The sequence below is a fragment of the Pararge aegeria genome, chromosome 14, assembly GCF_905163445.1.
Source record: "Pararge aegeria chromosome 14, ilParAegt1.1, whole genome shotgun sequence".
Taxonomy (NCBI): domain Eukaryota; kingdom Metazoa; phylum Arthropoda; class Insecta; order Lepidoptera; family Nymphalidae; genus Pararge; species Pararge aegeria.
Genome location: NC_053193.1, coordinates 9,673,577 through 9,696,421, shown reverse-complemented (window position 1 = coordinate 9,696,421; position 22,845 = coordinate 9,673,577). Strand labels below are relative to the sequence as shown.

The 22,845-nt window shown below is 35.2% G+C and overlaps 2 protein-coding genes across 2 annotated transcripts in view; both read right to left on the bottom strand.

Annotated features, from left to right (window-relative positions):
- Positions 1 to 1,544, bottom strand: part of LOC120629466 — a 35,630-nt gene extending 34,086 nt beyond the window's left edge. Inside the window, exon 1 of the mRNA XM_039898406.1 lies at positions 1,489 to 1,544. Coding sequence (XP_039754340.1) covers positions 1,489 to 1,503 — 15 coding nt within the window. The 5' untranslated portion in view covers positions 1,504 to 1,544. The remainder of the gene's footprint in view (positions 1 to 1,488) is intronic.
- A 6,220-nt stretch (positions 1,545 to 7,764) lies between these two features.
- LOC120629464 lies at positions 7,765 to 22,574 on the bottom strand. Its single transcript, XM_039898404.1, has 12 exons — positions 22,568 to 22,574; positions 21,383 to 21,769; positions 20,382 to 20,515; positions 19,000 to 19,578; positions 18,681 to 18,849; positions 17,856 to 18,019; positions 11,882 to 12,035; positions 11,151 to 11,302; positions 10,266 to 10,322; positions 9,350 to 9,434; positions 8,472 to 8,587; positions 7,765 to 8,196 (listed from the first exon to the last, which is right to left on the bottom strand). The coding sequence occupies exons 1-12, from the start codon at positions 22,572 to 22,574 to the stop codon at positions 8,023 to 8,025; spliced, it is 2,178 nt and encodes a 725-aa protein (XP_039754338.1). The 3' UTR covers positions 7,765 to 8,022.
- Between the last annotated feature and the right edge of the window lie 271 nt (positions 22,575 to 22,845).

Here is a 22,845-nt window from a genome sequence, read left to right as displayed (position 1 = left end):
GGTAAGCTAAGCCGTTATGGTATCCAAATATTGCACTTAGTTTAGTCATCTCTTATCGCAACTATAGGCAAGCATAAAATATATAATGTTTCGGGGTCTCAGTGGGTGTCCAACAAGGCTTAATTCTACGCCCGTATCTTTATCTATTTTGAGAAAAAATATAAGAGCTAGCACATCATGTCAGTTGAACCTGTCACAATATACTGTTTGCAGATGATACATCTCTATGGAAGGTAAGGTAGAATCTGCCTTCCGAACCGGTGTTAGAGTCAATATAAATAAACAGACTTGACGATTCAAATGTGCTTATAGTATTAGCCTACTTGAAATAAATATTGAATCTTGAATTAAATGAATTTCTTTTTTAATTCATGAAATGGATATGATATTCGTCCACAATCACCCCTCTGCTAAACCTTGCGAAACGAATCTTTTAAGCTTCAAATTTTATCTATCGGTCGGGATTGTTTTCTGTGTATGATTGTCTGCCTATACTTATCTCTGTCAATAAATATGACTAAACAAAGATTAGGTGAATTAGGTACTTATTATTCTTTGTTTTATATACTTACTTTAGGGTTATTAGAATTCCGATCGATATTTTTTATGATGGATAATTAATTTGCTATTACAGCTTTATAGTTCTTTATAAAAAAATATCGAGATTAAAAGAAGAATTTCGGGATAAATATTATCCTGCGTCCTACACCTCGTAGTATTAATTCAAATCGTACAAAGTTTCATTTCAATTTATCAAAACTTTTAGCGTGATGCGTAGCCATCACACAGACCAACAGACTGACAAACAGACAAAAATTAAAAAAAAGTACAGGTTTGGCTTTTACTTGTTGTTTGCAGGTTTGGCAGCCAAACCTGCAAACAACAAGTTTTTTTTTTTAAATATCTTCAATGTACGGAATTCAACCCGTCACAGCTGTATTAAAAGTATAGATTATAGTATATTATACAACGAGTTTGGTAGATTTGATTTTACAATCGAGGTGGTATTAGGCGCGTGAGCTGTAAGCGATCACGATAAGAAGCCAAGAGTATAATAAGCAATATTTGTGACACGACGAAAATAGTTCTCAGAAAATCCACTGTATGTAAGTTACGTAGGCTGCTCCCTAGATTTTTTTCGCGCGCGGATCTAAACCTGCTGCATACAGCCTATATTAAAAATATATTAAAGGGAATATTTCCGTATTTAAAATGTAACACATAACTAGTTATATTTTATACATTGATAAAATTAAACGTTCATTAATCATAATTCAGAAGGTACAAAATAATTGTTCGTTTAAGGAAATGCGCACTATTTTCAGCTGCATAAAACCTCTTTGTTGGTTGAAAAAAGTATTTGTATTACCCGGGTAAATACGTTGAACTTGCAGTGAGGTAGGTACAAACTTAACTGAATCGGGACATCAAAAGAAAGCACAAGCACGTTATGAGAAAGTGTGAAGAAAAGACTATCGTATACCATACCGTTGTTGTCTCCATTGCGGCTTTTTCATTTCTAACTGCATCACTGAAAGCCGGCGGTGGCTCCGATGGGTCAAATGCATTATTTACATTACCGCTTTTTTCCTTCTGCAGAGTAAACAAAAAAAATATTTTAGCTTAATATTCTTTTCACATAAATCGCTTGAATATGTCTTTTTACAGTAAGACCTGTTACTTATCTAACGGCACAGCATTACATTCAAAAGGGTTGTAATGTGATACTAAAATCCGTTACCTTGGAAAACTATTTTAATTCTTTTATTGCTATCGCGTTTCAACGAATTACGGCATCCCTTTCACTCTCCAAGGCCCATGAAGTGAGAGCATAAAAACTATTATTAAAATAATTCATAGTGGAGTTATTAAAATGTGGCGCTGCAAATCACGCTGATTCGAGCAGCATAGTAGATAGTGCCGAATTGAGACGGGTTGAACTGCAACGGCTATTGTCACAAGTTGGTGATTAATAACCAAACTGAGCTGTGTTGAAATCGAGCAGCTATCGAGAAATATTTAAACGAAATACGCTATAAATACCTACGAATTTTTGGCCCCACAGGATTCGTCGAAAAAAGGACGACTAATCATAATCGTTCAAAATACATGAGTTTAATATTACCTCATTAATCGTGGATTATCTGCTCGATAAACTTTTATTGCGGCAAGTAGGTACAAAACTGTCATTACATTGGAGCATTAGCGGTCGATATAAATATTGATTGGTAATAAAAGTTTTATAATGCACAGTAGATATTGGTTGATATCTATCTTTCGTTGTATTATTATGGGTTTTTCGTATTTTCTCACGTTTACCATCATAACCAACAGTTTTTACAAGGAACGTAATGGGTCCTTAAACTTGGAGATTTACACAATGCGAAGATATAAATTTTTTCGTGATAATGTAAGTGGGAATAGTCTAGATTTATTGTCTATACAAAACCTACTTACATATTCCTGAAAAAAATACATTGAAAGACTACGTGGGCCCTCTTTTTAATAAAATTACAAACTTGTAAGTAATTAATTAGTATTGAAAGATTCAGGTGACGGTTTATCAATGATAAAATATCCATCAAAGATTTCATCTGACCTTGTTTTTATTCCGATAAACATTAATTGTTCAATGTTAGTATGTCAGTGGATATGCATGTTTACCTTGCTTTTAAAGACACAAGTACCTAGAACCTAGGTTCCTATTTAAATAAGTAAACAGTCAGTAGTTAGTGACATTCGTTGATACCTAACTATTTATTAGTATGTAAGTACCTATAAGATATTCTGTTACTAAATTAAATTGCTAAAATATTCTTATTTACTTTTTTGTTTCACTTTACTCAATAACATAAAATATAAAAGCAACAGGTAGGTACTTTAATCTAATGTAGTAATAAAAATTGTCTAAAAGTAGTTACGATAAAACTGCATGTTTCTTTCGGGACATTTTTATCATTTTGCCTGAGATTCCATCATAACGTTCGTTTCATATGTTGCTGAGTTTATTACTAGGTAAAACGCTGTTATTTTCCTGTTCCTAGTTGTAGAAATTGTCCGATCATCCGATGGCTAGTATGTTTACATGAATGACTTCACCTGATATATTATTTGAAATAAAGTGCACTGTTGTCTGTTACAATGTGATTAAGTAAGTAAGTGATATGGAAAAAATACACGGTGAACCGATAGACGCTGGAATCCCAATAAGTGCTGAAATAACAAGCCTGCACTGGAAAACGCAGCATAATGTACCTACTGTAGACTGTAAACCCTTTTAAATAAAGAGAATCATTAAAATCGTTACTGATTTTATTAGGATATGAAGTAAAATTGACTAAAATAAAACAAACGTTGAGTACTGAGTTAACTAAATTATATCTTCATGAAATCAGTTGAAAAATCAATAGCACACACATAAAATGCCCTTTTGTTTTTAATTCTACCAGCCTTTTCGAACTATTATATTTTATGACTAACCGATACAACGTATTTGACACGAGTAGGTAAACTGAAAAACTGAAAAACTTTTAAGTTTTTGATGTGGAACATCTAATCGCAAGCTTTCCCAATCAATCAACACGTATGCCGGTACATCGAACCGCATGACGCTCTCTTACGCTATTTGTACGTATCAGTACGCATTAAATTTAACCTCAAGATATACTAGTTAATACAATATATTGTTCAATTAATATAATTAAATACCAATGTAATGGCATTAATTAATTCTTAAATTAATTTATGTATGACGAAAGGCTGATAAAATTTAAAAAAAATGGCAGAAGACTTAAAAAGTCTTACCATATTGGGGTCGCTACGAAGTTGTTAACTAATAACTTTACTGATAATAAATATTTGCGACGATAGCAAGCCACTGTCAACTGAAATGAACTAATACCGCACCTTTCATTGTTTTATATATTTATTTCCTATCAGTGTTTCTTTAGTTCCCATCGTAATCTACGCCGAAATCTTTAAACGTTTTTAATAAAAGATATGAAAGAGGTACACTGACTGGTATTTAATATTTGTGTATACACAAGTACATACTTAAGAGTTTTTGTTTTGTTTAATTTTGAAAACTTATTTTTATCTTTATGAAAAACCACGTTCCTTAATTTTCTTGTTCAACCTTTTTTTTTATCGAGCTACAAAAACAGGACCAATAGACGAATTATTTTCACAACCGCACATTTTAATTATCCATGTTTTGTATATGGCACTTCGTTAAATATTTTCAAATCATCGGCACTTTGTAATTTTTTATTTGTTGTGAGAAGTGGTAGGTACCTACTAAGTACTAGGTACCGTTTATCTATTTAATAAGTGAACGCGATTGGCACATCGTGCAGGGCATGGACACCAATGCACGACATAAACGAACGGTAAACAATGAATTGACTTCAAAAGGTACTTTTACACAGCGTAAGACGTATCATACTCGTATCTTAATATATTACGAGTAGGTATGTAATATTTAACGAAGTAACTCGTATTGGTTTAGCCTACCAATCCATACCTTACTATCAGGTCAGTGGTCAACCTAAATAAATCCGAGTAATTTATCTAAGACCTGTGGTCTGAAGTTATTGTTACAAAGGCGGCTGTATCAGTTCTGTAGGTCCTTTCGCAGCTTTCTAACATTGAACAGAGTTCGCGAGGCTTTTGAAAGATCTGCAACATTTCCAAATAAGCTTTTCAATTCAGGCAATTGCAGAAAGCGTAGGGATACGTAGATATCATTTAAACAATACTTTAATTGAAAAATTTAAATTTGTTTGTTTTTAAGGTCTATAACCGCACCAACTTGTTTTTTTTTAATAATGCCCTCACATCGAAGGTTGTCTGAGAGATATCGCATCAGCGATTATACCGTCGTTGCACGCCTCCATAACTGTAAAAGTGTCGTCTGTGTGTTTTTATATTGTAGCTTATATTTTGTGCACACACTCTCTCGTATTATCCCATCGGAAAAAGGCGAGAAAATGGCAGACATTATCATCGCAATTTAGCCCTACAGTTTGGTACCCTCTAAGCATTAGTTTTAAGCATACAAATATACCATCATCAATCATCTTACAATAATTGGAAAAAAAAAACTATATATCTCTTCTTCCTTTCTCTTCACGCCTGTGATTAAGAGACTTCGATGATGAACTTTTGATTTGATTTGTTTGATTCCATTGTTACGTACCTATTAGAAACTTTATAAAATTTCTGTTTTATACTATTAAAGTGTCGTAAACAAATGGAGTTATATAGTTATGCATAGAACAATTGTAAGTCTAGTCGAACAAAGTAAATGGTAATTCTCTTCTATGCGATGATTTATCTTTTTTTAAAAGGTACTTCTTTTTCGTACCAACTTTTGAAATAAATATTCATTTCCTACATTAATTAGCTCTTTACCTTATTTTATAAATGAATGAGCGTCTTTTGTGTTAACGTCTATTCTTTGTTCTTAACGTATAATAGATACAACGCAGTGTCCGTATTGTACGTAGGTACGGCCAAGGCTACTGAATTAATATGCATTTAGCTACATAAAAAAATGATTAACGCTTCAGAATATTTAGTAATATTTCATATTTTAGAATATCTACTTAAGGCAATACCTATTTTAACGCATAAAAAGTATCACTTGCTTCGACGGTGAAGGAAAACATCGTGAGGAAACCTGCATGCCTGAGAGTTCTCCACAATGATTTAAAAAGCGTGTGGATCAACTTGCACTGGACCAGCGTGGTGGACTAAGACCAACACCTTTCTCAATGATGGGGAGTGCCCTGTAGTGGGCCGGTATTGGGCCGGGCCGGTATAATAATAATAATCTCTTTATAAAGACAACTAAGGCCCACCTTTGTTAGTAATACAACTTAAACGACTATGTTAGTATTAATTAATTATTTATGAGGTGAGGATACGATATGTTGAGGTTTATAAGTACACTGACTCTACATACTCTACATCTTGAGTAAAAAAGTATGGTTTAGCCGTTTATAGTTCGTGAAACTAAGCAATATGTAATTTAAGTGAAACGTCCAATTTCTGTTATTTTTCACTATTTTTCATAATCAATGAAGTTATGCACCACTCTAACACATATTTATATAAGTACAGGTATGCGCCTCCTAAATTAGCGGTTGAAGGGATAGATTTCGATTTCTTAATTTTTCAGTTGGTTTTTTATACAAGTTAGCTCCCGACTGCAGTGTTTTTTGGTGGTAATTGATGATGCAGTCTAAGATGGAAGAGGGCTAACCATGCTGGTGGGCCAGCGGATTGTGCGGAAGGATGGATGCCATTTATGACTTTCTAAACTGTTTTTATTTTGAATTTCTTGAGAATGAGGTGGTTAAATTACAAATAAATCATCGTGTCCCCTCATAAGAATTTCTATGTTGTGCTTTTCTAAAATATTTTTAAATCATTTAGTTCCATTGTTTCTTTTAATTATTTTAGGAATGCGATCTTAGTAATAATTTTAAAAGTTTCTGAACAAACTCGGTTTTTATAGGTCCGTACAATGAGGATTAAATCACTTATGGTTTCACACATATAATATTATGAGGATACAAAAACTACCAAGTAGATATAGACGAATAAAAACATGATAGAATCTTTTATTTTGTCCACTACTGTTTAATCTAACTAGGGTAATCTATAAGACGTAATTAATAATGATAGTTAAAATATAGTTTTATTATTTACTACCGTCTTAACGTACAACAGCGAGGGACCAACATTTTTATTCTACTTGTATTTGATCCCCAGCATACATCTTTAACTTCTCGGAGTTATGGTAATTTAGGCAGTTAAGATGTGATAACTTTTTACTAGGAAAACATTGTTAGAAACCTGCGTGCCTTTAAGATCACAATACATTAATTTAATATGTTAGGTTATATAAGGAAGTATACCTATTCGCGCTTGGCCAGCGTGGTGGCCTGAACCCTTCTCGTCTTCTGAGGGTTAATAATATTTATTTTATTTATTTATTAAATAATTATTATAAAAGCAGAGTTCATTTGTATGTAGATATGGTGATGTTTGTATAAAATAACCAATATGGAGATGGGATGGGATGATTGTGGGATGCAAATTGTTTCGATACCCTAGCTGCTTAAAACATCCAAGCCACCTCGTCAATGGTTGGTGCGGCTGCTACCAGTGCCGAGCAGGCCAAGAGGCGTAAATATGAAAACCTGGATAGCAGCTTAATTTTTGTGCATTTTGGAGTAGAGACTTTGGGACCGTGGGGTCCGGAGGCACGAGCTCTTTTCAAAGAACTATCGAAAAAGGTTATCGAGTCTACCGGTGATCCTAGAGCGGGCAGTTACCTTGGCCGACGAATTCGTTTGGTCATCCAAAGGGGCAATACTGCCAGCATCTTAGGAACTGTACATCGCGGCGGTGGTTTCGAAGACGTTTTAGATTTTATTTAGTTTTAAATTGTTTATTTTAGGTTATATTTATATAACAATTATTTTATGGACATAAATTAAACAAAATTGAAATAATTAAATTAATATAGATATCCAATATTTAATTATCTGTAGTGATGTGACTTAAATTGAAATATATAAACACTTATTGTTATAGATTTAAATATATTTATTTTTGTTTCATGTTATTCAATAATTATAATACACGCTAATACAATACAATGTTATGTTTTGGTTTTAAAGTATTTAAATAAACAATTGGAATACGTGTATTTTTTTTTATTTCAAACTTTAATATGAAGAAAAAATGAAAGCTGGAAAAACGCTGTCTAAACTCCTATAGGTATACGGAAAGTCACGCGTGGCGAATCAAATCAAATTTTGCTCTCATAATCATTACCAAAACGCGGTAATTTGTTTTGCATTACAATTAATTTCAACTTGATATGGCTCAACACTCGTGGCGTTGTGTGGGGTAATCTGGTACGTTAATTACATGCCCGTGCCATAAGTGCTATTTTAACGAACTCTTAGTTCTAAGTGAGCAAATTTAAGATATTTAGCATTCACTTGTCTAGCCGTATCCAAGAATTATTAATAGTAATGATAAAATGAATGCCGTTGAGGGTGGAATCAACCGCAATCCGCTTGCTCTTGTTAATGTGATCACCGGTGGTCCCAATATTGGCGCCTGAACGCTTTGTAGAAGTAATGTGTCCATAGCTGCATACGCTTCATGGACAACACGCTGTAAAAATAATAGTTTAATTTACTAACTCCTTTATAAAGTCATAAAACATACGCTAAATTGCTTGGCGGCACGTCCAAAGCCTCCCAATAATCAAGCTAGAGAAATTATAAATCCCCAATTTCCCCCCGCCGGGATCGAACTCGGGACCGGGACTTATGACACATTACAACTGCGCCATGGAGATCCTCTAACTTTTTATTTCACATTGCGCCGTGTGATCGTTATAAATCGATCGATCGTAAAAATATAATTAGAATATAATAAGAGACAACCTCTGTTACAAGTTTTGAGTTTTGCGCATCGGTGGGACGAAACATCATGACCGTGTAGGTATTGTCTATTCCCAGATGTCCATCCACCCAGTCTTCTATACCGCCGGCGTATAGTGCTGAAAGTTGAAAAATAATTTTATTCTATTATATTTCCATCGTTGCAAGACAAAGTTCCTTACAGGTTCCTTAAAGATTGAATGGACGATGACTGTAAATAGCGTTTTTTTTTATCATAAAAACAATGTAAGTACTGTTTATTTGCCCTACTACCAAATAAATGTCATTAAAAATAGACTGAAAGGTACGCAGACTTTCAGCAGCAAATTCTATGCCTCCGGTACTATTTCATCATGACTTTACTACTGCTTGACACAAGCCTCCAATCATATAAAAGTGCGTATCACCGTTATAATTTGTGCCGGCCTCACAGTGATAATAACCAGGGTCAACTCGACGGGGTAAATTCTCAATTCCCTCTATGAAAATATGTTTCGGCCTGACCCGCCAGTTCTAGGATCTCGTGATATAAAGTACCAGGACACATATACTCACAGCTAGATACAAGGCAATCAACGAACATACAGTCGGTACATACGAATTAATGTAGTTCTATACCATACAAATATCAAAACAAATTTAATAAATCGAGGTTACTTAAAAATTTATGAAATTCTTAACAAGGTCTCTTGAAAGCAAGCCGCTCCTCTTTCATCTCACACAGTATAGGACACTGATTATTAAATTGTAAAATTGTGTTGTAAAAGAGCAAACACTGAGTTTCTTTCTGGCTTCTTTTTTGTAGAATCTGCTTTCCAAACCGTTAGGCCTACTTGAAATAAACTAATTTAGTTTTTTCTTTAATAGTATACAAATCTCACGCAGAAATTCCGACGTTTGTCCAGCGACATATGGCCGCCCACTAATACTGAAGGCGGCTGAAGCAGCTTGTGATGCGCGCTGTCTCTGTAAAATCATTACGATCAACCAATTGCCGGTCCACTACAGGGCACGTATCGCCTCTCAGAATGAGAAGGGTTTAAGCACTAGTCTACCACGCTGGCCAATTGCGAATTGATACACTTCACACGCCTTTGATAACATGGAAAACTCTATAGCATGCGCGTATTGTTACGCACATAACTCCGAAAAGAAAGTTAGAGGTGGGTGCCGAGTTCTAAAAGGGATACCAAAAGTTAAAACCACAAATTGAACTCTCGGCTACTACTATGTAAAATGTACAAATAAAATAATTATTGTTTATATTGTACTGTGCATGCGGGATATTGACCGTTAAGATATAAGGGTATATGTCGGTAATTAAATAAATAATAATAATAATGAATAAATATATTACGACAATACACACATCGCCATCTAGCCCCAAAGTAAGCGTAGCTTGTGTTATGGGTACTAAAATAACTGATGAATATTTTTATGAATAATATACAATATTACTTATAATATACAGATAAACACCCATCAGACACTGAAAAACATTCCTGTTCATCACACAAACATTTTCCAGTTGTGGGAATCGAACTAATGGCCTTGGACTCAGAAAGCAGGCTCGCTGCAAAATGCGCCGATCGGCCGTCAAATAATTAAATTTTCTTTTTTTACTTTTTATTACTTAGAGCATTGTACTACCCTACCATCTTCAATGTTATTTCTATAAAGCTTGCTTGTCATCCTGTAGAGCATATTATTCACAATAACTCCTTCATCTGATATTATTATTGTATCAGCGTGGTCACGTCGTTTTTTCATATTACTTTATACATAGATTTCACTTACATATACGTGATCAAAGGCACGTTTTTTTCTAGTGTGTGAGTATGGATACATGACGCCCTATAAATATAAAAAAATATAATTAGTGCGCAGCGGACAAGGAACTACAATGTCATACCTACTACTGCAGGGCTAGCACAGGTAGGGGACAAAACTTATATCCCCCGATTATATCCCCTGACAAGGGATATAATTAACGTGCGCACCTGCAGTGATTAACTGGAACATGGAATAGGAGTAGTTTACCCCCGTTTATTAATACACATATTATGTATATTATTTGGATATTATTTCCACTTGTGCGCCAGCGCTCTGAGAGTTGATAAAGCTGTGGGAGAAGATAAATTTATATCCTTTCCCGGGGATATAATTGTCTCCTGCCCATGCTAGCCGTGCTGCAGGGTTAGCACGGGCGGGAGACAAAAATTATATCCTCCGACAAGGGATATACTTAACGTGCCCACCTGCTAGATTACTGGCACATGGAATAGAAGTCTACCCACGTTTATTAATACACATATATTATTTGGATATTATTTCCACGTGTGCACCGTTGCTCTGAAAGTTGTTAAAGTTGTGTGAGAAGATAAATTCATATCCTTTCCCCGGGGATATAATTGGCTCCTGGCCATGCTAGCCGTGCTGGCCGTGCCGAGCGCATTTCGCACATCGGTTTACACTTTTTACCATCTTATGTCTTCTTATGTCTTGAAATAAAACAGGATAAGTAATCAGTGGAAAAGTGATTGGGTCCTTAATCTTTTTTCATACATCATCTGTCTTTCGCTTTCTTAAGTGGGAAAAGAAGGATGAAGCGGTTTGAGCACACCTATTTGAAAATAAATAAAATATAGTAACCTGAAATGGAATCAATTCTAAGTCACTCACAAGCACATCGCCCTCCTTGAATGCAATGAAGGCGTACAACGGTGTCCGCTGCTCGTGGAGGAAGTGTGTGAGGGCCAAGGTTTCCGCCTCGCTCAACTGGCGTTGGCCCGCGTATAAGTTGCCGCATGGATATTCCATCCGCAGCTCCTCAGCTATACAAATTTATTAAAGTTAAAAATATACAAAACTGCCTGCAATTTGCTAATGGTTGAAAATTACACTAGTACTACGAACTATTATATTGTTTTATTAGTACTCTGTAATACTCCAGCACGGCTAGCATAGGCAGTAAACCATAATCTCCCCAGGGAAAGGATGAAACTTTATCTTCTCCCACAGCTTTATCAACTCCCAGAGCACTGGCGCACAAGTGGAAATAATATGCAAATAATATATGTGTAATAAACGGGGTTAAATTCTTCTATTCCAGGTTCCCGTGCTTTAGCAGGGGGCACGTTTATATAATCGGGCGATATAATTTTTGTCTCCTGTCTGTGCTAGAGCCCAAGCCCCCCCTTTCGGGGACACTGAGTTAACACACCTCGAATTTTTCAGAGCTCTGTGCTTTTACGCATTTTTTAGTAAATCGCAAGGAAACCGTCATGGTTTAAAGTTCTCTATAATGTTAGTGCTAGTGGTGCTTTTGCATGCCTGACTAAGAGGATAGCACTACACAAATGTAATAATATGTCCGCCGCTATTTATTCCGGGCGTTAGCATATAAGACTTACTTGGTATCCATTGGTATTCGAAGTTGCGATCCAGATTTACACCATAGCACGGCTGGATAGTGCACCTAATGCCGAACTCCTCGCAAGCTGCACACGAATCTCGCCCTTTACAGCTGTCCCATGACTGACGCAGATTTTTCGTCCATTGCCGTCGCTTTTAGAACATAACATACATTAAATTTAGGTGGATATATATAATTATAATATAATAAGATTTAGGTGGATATATTGAGATAATGAAGGAATAATTGTCTTGTTTTTCTAGTGATTGCATGTTCCACTGTTGTTATGGGCAAGAAATTCTTGGTTCGATTGTGGAGTCGGGCGATTTGTTATGCTTTCTGTGTTCATACGCAGTACCAGCCTTGAGTGAGGATTAGGGAGTTGTCCCTGTGCTTACTCTCCCGGTTATTATCCCCTACCTATGTGATAACAATCGATACAGCCCACAAAACGGCAGAAGCAGTGTAGAAGGTCAAAATTCGAAACCCTCCTGTGTAGGAAGAGGCTTCTGCCTAGGTTTGGTACTTTAGTAGGTTGGGAATAATGATTTTGGCTTATTTGCAACAGATCAAATCAATCGCTCGTTAAACAACATTGACTCGAGTTGATTACTGATTGAATTGTGGCCTTTAGAGGTGCGCATTTCAAATTGAAGAATACTAATCTTCGTCAAACTAATACAAGTAGCTAGAAAGATAACAATTCAATTACATCACACACAATGTAATAGGTAAATCGGTACAGGGGTTTTATAAAGTTATCTCTCTACAGATTAGAAATCTTGATTCCAATAAGACGAAACAAAACAGGTGTTTATGCGTGATTTAATCGTAATAGTTTTATTGATTGAGTATAGAAATACCAAGGCAATCGGCCAAAAACTAATAGGTATCTAACGAAGTTATCAGACCCTATGCACACGGCGTATTTATTAAGCACATCCAGAAGGCCTTTGTGCTGATACGTGACGCGTGCATGAGGTCCTACAAGTACATCGTATTGCGGTGCACGAGAATTGCTCGCTTTCGGTTTTTAGAGTAGGTAGCAATTACTATTACAAGGACACCGTTGTCCGTTTGTCCGTCCGTCCATGTATCGGACAGCGGGCTGTCCCTCATAAACTGTACAAAACGCTTTACCTATAGTTTTCGTTGTAAAGGAATAAAATTAATGTTATTACTAAATTATTTTCCAGTTGAAACTGCTTAAAACATTTTATCGCGATGATATAGGTATCAGATAAAGCTTTGCGGAATTTCTACGATGTAATCAGAACTTGACATAGCTAAGGACCTCTTTTCAACGGAATTTGGCTTAATAATCAAACTGCAAAATATTAATCTTGAAATTTTCCAGGATATCTAAATAATATTTATAATAATATCATATAATAATTTATTTATTTCATATATAAAAGTGTATACAGCAGAAATCTCCTAATGGACACAGTGATACTCTATTTTATTTATTTGTGCACAAAGGAGTGCTTAAACACTCGCACTAAGGTAACTTGTGTTACGAGTGTCGCCACCTTCCTTCGGACCCATTACAACAACGTGAAATTAGGCAGATGCAAACATCGCAATACATAATAAATTAATTACAATGATGTGATTTTTTTGTGGAAATGTGGTATGTGTGTGTGTGTGTATGTGTGTGTGTGTGAGTGTGTGTGTGAGTGTGTGTGTGTCTGTGCATGTGTGCGTTAAAAAAGTGCGTAAAATACGAATCATTCTATGATTTTAAGTAGCTCCTCTGATTCCTTGTATGTCAAAGTTTTTAACCACGACGTAAGTATTTGCTTGCATTGATTCCGTGGCTTGAAACTAATATTATTATGTATTTTGTTAATTTTATTATATATTCGAGCACCAAGAACACAACTGTGCCGACTAGCAAAAGCAGTTCGATATTTTTTAACGGCACAAGTGTTCCGTATACTGCGTTTTCTTGGTTTTAGGTGAGATTTTGGTGGAATTTCGGCATGCTTCCTTAATGCTATATTAAGGATATATAGCTGCCTGACAGTGAGCAACGCACCTTCTTTATATAGATGATGCGTTGGATTTCGCATTGGTTTCTTATAAATGACTTTTATTATTGCTCTTTGTGCTCTTTCAAGACGGAGTATAGTCGTTGCAAAGGAACCCCCCCAAACCGTTAATCCATATGCAATCTGAGACTGAACCAGAGCAAAATAAGCGGCTTTTAAAACGTCTTCGTCTGCTGTTTTTGTAATATTATTTTCTAGAATAATTAATAGTAAGTAATTAGAAAAAATAAAATAGCTTTATTATTTAATTATTTATAACCTAGCTCATTTATTTATAATCTTCTATTAATTATCTGAATCCTCCGAATTATGACGCACTGATGTACGCTGCGTGTCTTGTACGAATCTTCAAATAAACCGACGCGCGACGCCCTTCTTTCAGCATGAGCCGCTTTCAAAGCGCGCGAATGGTAGATATCTATTACTAAAACTTATATTTCTGGTCACTCGATATTTAGTATAGCATATATTAAATTGCGTTTTTTTAATTTTTAAATAAGTAGCAAGTATATTTTAATCTAATAAACTATTATATATATTTCTCCGACTTACTTTCTCTCTTCTGAAATAATTTAAAAAATAACTTTTTCATGCAATCTAGCACATGTGAGTGGGAACATGTATAGTCATTGCAAATAAACAATAATAATATTTATATATCCATACAAAATAACAGACGATAACAATTAATTTACATCAGTAAAACGTTTACGATAATCTTATCGTAACGTTTTATCAACTTGTAATCATTCTGCCCTCACGTGCATAAATTAGTCGTGGTTTCTACCGTCGCACCCTTAGTATGAGTTTGCACATCAGACAAAGTCGTCGGATTCCTTAAGTTCAGAACAAATGACATGTGTACAGTGACAGTTGGCCTGGTCCACAATTTTGTAGTCAGAGTGTTTCAACGCACTATGGAGAGGACTAAGTTGGCAGTCCATCTGAGGGGAAAACTCATAAAAAGAAAAACCTAAGGACCACATAGCTCCCAAGATAAGCAAGTAGAAATGGCAGTAGGCAATGGGCAAGTTATATCTGTCGCAAATGCGATGGGCAGCAGGTTGCTAGAAGGATGATTTAATAAAGTTAGAAGCGGCTAGGAATGGCTGAAAGACAGAAGTGTGGTAGCGCTTTCTCGGACAAGTCACAAGCCTATATCTAACAGTGAACGGTTGAAGGTACTTGGTCAGCTTAAGATCGACCAATACTCAATAATTTAATGACCGCACACCGGTATGTCACCGGTTACCACTAGTAACGTATGAATTAATGTTGGTTATAAATAAAGATACCCTGCCTTGCTATTAGGTCGTTTTTGGTTTGAGGGTTAAAATTTTTGGTCACAAGTTTGTCGCTAAGTTCTGCAGCTAGTAAAGAGAACATAAAATATACGATATACATGGCACATAAAGTTAATACTTTGAAGTAGGTAATGACTTAGAAAGTTACGAGAACAATCAGGCTTTCGAAATTTGCGAACTCGTACTTGTTCGTACCTACTACTAATATCAATAAGGAGAATTTGATGATGTAGTCTATATGAATAGGTGTGACAGATAAGTAACTGGGTACACTACCTAAGCAATCCCTATTTGATTTAGAGTTAGTGATTTCAATTGAATATTAATTTCGGTCGTAGGTCATTAGTAGAATAGTGTCATAATTTCAGTGTTATTCTACTACAATCTTGAGGTCGATTCTCATGGCCGCTTGTTGAAGTTATAATATAATATCACTTGCTCAAGAATGTAAAGTTATAATATAATATCACTTGCTTTAGCAGTGAAGGAAAACATCGTGGGGAAACCTGCATGCCTGAGAGTTCTCCATAACGTTATCAAAGGCGTGTGAAGTCTACCAATCCGCACTGGGCCAGCGTCTAAACCTAAACTTTCTCATTCTGAGAGTAAGCCGTTAATGGATTGATTATGCTGAATATAGTTAATATACGGAACTCCTTTTGTTCATTCTTACACGAATGACCGATTAGAAAGACAGATGTTTGTCTTACCGTCTATCCATCCGTTACAGTTACTGCAATCATTCTTAGAAACGATTTAACGATTAATCGCCCAGATGAAATTTAAACTGGATAATCAAAAATACAAATTTCCAGTCATAAAGTGACGCTATCGCTACAAATTGTTATCGATTGGCAAAGGGTTTGCTTTTAATCCGAGGCTTAGCCACCTATTAATTCGTTATTAGTTGCCACGTGTATAATTGTAATAATATCAGCTTGCGGTCTTCCAAAAGAAACGACGATAGATACCTACTATCCTACCTCATTAGTATGTCAGAATGATGGATGTGTTCATGGTAATCGCAATACATTATTATGACGATTGGCAGATATACAGGATATTAAGGTTTTAATATGTTAATTAATATAATTAGCATAAAATTGATAAAAAAATAGACAAATAATAAGTAGGTACCTATATATTACATACTACATAACTTTTTTTCGAAAACTTCATTGCACACACTTAATTATATGTCAATCTATCCAAGTTTACTTATTCTAGCGGACCCTCGCGACTTTTTCCGCGTATGAGTCAATCGAGAAGCTATTATATATATATATCGTGGCTAGCCATTTACTTCTATTATTTTACGTGGTATACTGAGTTAGTAAGTTCTCATTGTTTTAGTTGATACATACATACATCCATCCTCACAAACTTTCGCATTTATAATATTAGTAGGATTGTACGCATCACGCATGCATTCGATCGTTGTCCCATATGACTTACGACTTGATGTTATTTGTGAAGAGTTATGTTAGTTATCCTTCATCTCCGACAATATTTATCAGATCCTTATTAAAATAAGACAATACATGCTTGATAGTATACACTTTCAAATAACAAATTAGTAAAATCGGTTCAAATTGAGCGGAGCTATGAAGTAAAATTGATAAAAATTATCATCCCATTTGCCGGAGGAAATTTATTGTTTATCGAGATTAAAAGTAATAGCTACCACTATGCTAAATTGTATTTAAATCCGGAGCGGATCATGTGTGGATGGCGATTCGCGAATACACCAAATATGCGGCCAATGAAACTGATATCGATAAACTAATAATACGCTACGCCGAGTTGGTATCTACCATCAGTTAAAAATTGAAATGGTAAAGAAAATATGAACTCCTAAACAAAATTAGATTTTTCCTTAAACGATCGTCACTTAAAAGCAAAATCAACCAAATTCTTTCATCATAAATTTTAATTACTCTTGGTCGTTAATACTGATGTCTAACTTTATAGATAAAGATTACGGGGCTGAAAGATTACATTCCTATTATTTAAGATAATTTGCCGATTAAATCTTTTTACCTATTTGCTCCTAGAATTGGAACCAACACTAATTAGTAGGTTGGCTATTATCTATTCTATGCGAGCATAACAAATAGTATACAGATACGTTAATTTTGACAGTAAGTTATTGTTACCGCTAGAGGGACAAACCTAATTTACCGGCGATAAACAACCGACTTAACCGACCGAATACTAAAAAGCACCACACGGCTTTTCACAAGAGCTTTCAAAACAAACAGGTTGCCTTTTTATGGCTTAGCTTAATTATTTGTTTCTAAAGGCAAGGTAATCGGCTTAGTATTTTGTTTCTAACTAATCCGAAAGTCAGGTTGTGCTTACCAACCATCAGACACAAGTCCGTCAGTTTACCAAAATATAATACACACAGTCTTGATAGTTGCTGACCTTAGAACTTTTACTTTCGTAACATTATCATCGCCACAAATGAAAACGTCCGGAATCCCTATTATTAAAGCTAACTAATATCTGCGGCCATCGATAAAGTGGAACCATATTTTCATCGTTACATTTTTACATTTTATTATCTTTAATTGGATATATATATCTTAGAATGCAGCCATTCTATACTCACATGTGGAAAAGTCATAGAATAATCATATCCATCAGGATTGAAGACAGGGATGATCCAGAAACGAAATTTACTGAGCAGATCTGCGTGCGCCTCACTTCGTTCTATTAATTGGTACAAAACATACATCGCCGCTGTGACTGCATGATGATCTCTACCTTGAATTCCTGAAATAACAGTGTACACATTTCAGTCGAAGAGCAACTTGTGCATTAACGTACAATTACTGGTTCTAAAACCAGCCCCAATAAAATAATAATATTGACTTTCGAACCTTGAATTGTTTTAGAGAAAGCGCCGGCATCAAATAATAATTTTAATTGCACTAAAATAATTTCGGAGTAGTTTCATGTCGAGTAGGCGTAATTAAACGAAATTGGTCCACTATCAATCCACATTCTGACTGAGGTCACTTGTGTCTTTTATGCAAGTTTAGTAACTTGCATAAAAGACACTTGCTTTCTGTATACGTCTCGTATACAGAAAGCAAGTGGCTTTTAATGTAAATATAGTACGTCTCTTGTATAGCTCGCAAGTGTATTTTATGCAAATTTAGTTCGTCTCGTATACATATCGCAAGTGTCTTTTATGCACGTTTAGTACGTCTTGTATACAGGAATCAAGTATCGTTTATGCAAGTTAGTACTTACAATAACGTTCGAATGGTTATGCTGTTTTTTTGAACGCTCTCTCAGTTAAAATGTTAAATAAACACTGCATAACCAGGTATTACGATATTAATGTGTAAGGCCCTAATTTCAGGAAATGTGGGTTGAATCCTTTTCATTCAACAAAGTCCAATTAAGTTAACTATTATCATTACTTTACCTGCAACAATCATGACAGTTTTTTTAGCGGAAACTATTTGGCCGCTACTGAGGTCGTCAACTAGAATCATATATATTGGATTCTCCATTATTGTGTAATTGCCTTTAGTTATGTCTAACCATTTTGCTACTGGGCTCTCTTCTGCCCATTGTTTTAACTGAGCTACAATCTGTAAAAAATAAATTAATTTTATTTATAATTAGTAGTGTTGTTCTGTGAAAAATAAATTAAATTTACATAAGTTACATAACGGCCAATCAAAGTATCAGTTTGTAAAGTTAAAATTAATTACTAAAACTATTTTATATCCAAATAATACCTCGTGTAAAGTTAGCGGAGAACTAAAGGACAGTGGCCTTAATTTCAAGACGGTACAAACTAATTTCTTTTTGTAATGTTCATTTTCAATTGTTTTAAACTTTTTTCCCGTAGTAATGGTTGCGCTATCATTTTCATTTGCATGGTTATCTTTAGTGCCATCATAGTCGTCATCTTCATCATTTATGTCAAATGATTGTATTTTCTTATCCTTTTCGGATTCAATTTCAATTTCATTTTCCGTTGAATTTAACCCGCTATCCAATTCATTATTATCTATAAAACTTTGCTGCCTTTTTCTTGTAGTCTTTTCGTAACTGTCATCATCATTATAAAACAAATCATTGTAAGTTGTACATGCTTCTTTACCAATATTTCTATTGGAACTTAATTTTATATCTAAATTACTTTTTCTTAATATTTTTTCATCAGATTTCATACTATCCATTATTGAAGTTCGTATTATTGATGTTAAAGTACTACGTGAAGCAGATTTTTTTTTAAAGTTTACATGCTCAGATGTTCTTGAAGGTGATAAATCCAAAAACGGAGTGGTACGTGTTGGTGTTTTAACCAACATCTGCAATTAAATCACTATTATTAGCTGTGCTAATCGCCTAGTCTCCGTTGTAATGATAAGGGCATGATAAAGGAGAATTACCTACCTATTTCTTCGTCAGATTTTACGAAAATATTAAATAAAATAACGAGGTCCTGGTTTAAAAACCCGGATCGAGACAACACTTATTGGGTTTTTCTGTTCAAGATACCTCAGTACTAGCCCGGAGTTAGGAAATTGGCGATTTAAGCCCCCATTATAGCCCACCGACCCGCATTGGAGGGTCTACGCTCTAAGACCCTATGAGAGAAGAGGCCTGCAGTATAAAGCAATGAGACGTTAATAAACCTATTAAGGCTAAGGGTCGTAAATTAGAATAGAAACTACGCCCTTGTTACAGGGCTCGCCTCTTCCGCTGTTTCCACCGTTGAGGTCTTAAACTGTAACCCTAGGCAAGGAGGCCGTGATATACCTAACAGCATTGGGTCCTTCCTTGAACATATGCCATCTTACTGAGATATAAGATGCCCACCCCCGCGACGTGGACGCGCCAGGGGAGAATTACTCAAGTGAACGCTAGAGTAGGTAACTCTAAAATTCCAAGAGCCGAGTTAACTTGTTTGTGCCCAAGCCGCAGGGATATATTTTATTGGCTTAAATTAAAAACGCACATAACTCCGAAAAGTTAAAGGTTCCTACCGGGGATCGACTTCTGTCCCCACAAAAGGGAAGCTGAAGCCTTACCCACTATTCTATCACTGCTTAAAGTGCACACACCATCAAAAGATTAACTGCTACGTATTTATAAAAAAAGATATACTCACAAATGGGTCGATGAGATGTGGCGTTTTACGCTGTGTGAAAGACACAGGTGTTATAGGAGCATACTGTCTGGACATCGGAGGGCCATAATTATCATGCTCTAAATTTCGATCGTGGCCGTATTTGATTCCATTGCCTATAAAAGGTAATAAGGCTCATTAAGAGTTAGTCTTGAAAAATATATTCGACTACTAGACATTTAGCCCCAAGTCGGTCGTCTTAGCATTAGAAGATAATTTTATTATTAAATTATCATAACATAGCTATTAATTAAAATCTAACTAATACAACGACAAAGCAGATTTTTCAACACATTTTAAGGAGAGTTTCCAGTAGGTAATGACTATCGTACCTGTCGCCAAATGATATCAGAACACAATTTGACCCAAATTTAGAAATAATTGAAAGACCAAGCCGATGGCCCACCTGATGGTAAAACCATCGCCTATAACTACAGCAAAACTTCGCAGGGCATGCAAGGATCACATCCTGCAACGTGCCGCGTGTGTCCATCTACCTTAGGTGTAGGTGTTAAGCCTTCTGTGCCTAAAATAACATCTGCAACCACATTCTTCAGCATAGAACATGGGATTGAAAAAATATAACATATAGGCAGAATTAAGCAAGGCGTACTTTCCCAGATGCGCTCTGGCATAAAAAGCTCTACTGCTGCATCCTAAATAGATTACTATACTGCACACGTGAGGTGATATACTGTTTTTGCAAGTAATTGATCCCTAGACTGCAGGTATACTGTCATTGTATGGGTTAGGCAGGCAACAACGAGCTAAACTAAAGATTGATTATCTGTAATCAATTGACTATAGTTTACTCTAACAGAATCAACCACTCTCTTTACACCTCTTTAATCGTCTTTCAGTTTATCACGTGCCAAAGATAATAACTCCAGTATTTAAGCGAATATAAATTTTAAGACAGTTGGGTAAGTTGTATCTGATTTGGCTAAGTATCTAATGAATCTGTTAATATACGTTTAGCATACCTTTAGGGCGATTTGCCATTTCATCAATATTCGTTAATTTTTCTTTCGATATGCTTTTTGGTCGTACAGGTGATATTTCTTCAGTTATTAGGCTATCTGCTACACGTGCTATCGACAAAGTTGTTGGGGGTACGAAACGTGTATAATCTTTTAACATGCTCTCAAAAGCGGAGTCCTTGTTTGTAACCTGCACCCCTCTAACAATAATCTTCTCGTGCGCCTTCGTAATAGGTTGCATATTTATAGCTGCTATATTTTGTTTTGTTTCAGAAGTAGAAATTATGTCATCCTCTAAAATTTTAACGATAAATTCCTGCTTTTTTTCTGGATTGGCACGCCACCTTGTGTACTCAGTGATAGCACGCTTTCTTCGAAGTACTGGAAAGTCTATATTTTTAAGTTATCGAAAATGTTATACAATATGTAAACCTACTTGCACACAAAAAATTACTTTAATTAAATCTTTATTTCCTTACATGATAAAGTACAAACGTTGCACGGGTCATTACCAGTGTAATTGCCTCTCGTGCTAAATACTAATCGTATAACATCGAATAATATCAAAAATATTCTAAAATTCATGATAATAAAATGCAGATGTCCATCATATTTTGACAGTACATGCTGTTTATATTCATTGAAATTACGCTAAAATGACGTCTGAACTGATCACAAAATAAAAAGAATTATAACCTGACCCACAAAAGAAGTTATTATTATTTATTTATTATTTTTAATATTATTTTGACAAATTGAGAGATTTTATTTTGAATAGCGCAAAGATCGGAAAAGCCTTCAGGATTCCACGTATCCTTGCCACCTTTTAATTTAATATCTTCATAATGATAAATGCTTATAATCGTCAGCCTTTTAGTGTCCAAAATCCATGCCTCCTCTCTCACAGGAGAAAGTGATTTGAAGCTAAACTATCCATGCCACGTCAATGCAGTATCTCAGGTTAGTAATAACAAATAGGCCCGACGCGACGCGATATCTTTATGTAATAAGAATGTCTTGGTATAAACAAAAACCCTACAGTTTTTCCCAACTTGACAAGATTAAACAACTTTTCTTGTACTCAATCAATATAATATTTAGTGGATAAAAATTGTTAATTTCGCTCTGTCAAAAATGGAAGCCGGGGCTTTGTTATACGTTATCGAACTTAATAATCATTAGACCTACGGGACATGTGATCTTCTTTGCTAGCAAAATTGTAACATTTTCATTTACCTAAGTAATATTCTTTGGATAAAAATTATTATTTTCTCTATGCCATTGTCGCTTTTTGTATGATGATTGCCTCTTTTATACTATCTATAATATAATAGGGGTCAGTGATTGCCACTGATAGTTGCATGGCATTTGTACACTTTTCAATAAAACTACATGTTTTTTACAGCGGACGGAAAAGTTTTTTATAATAATTAATTTACCGTTTTTTGCTTTTTGATTGAATATTT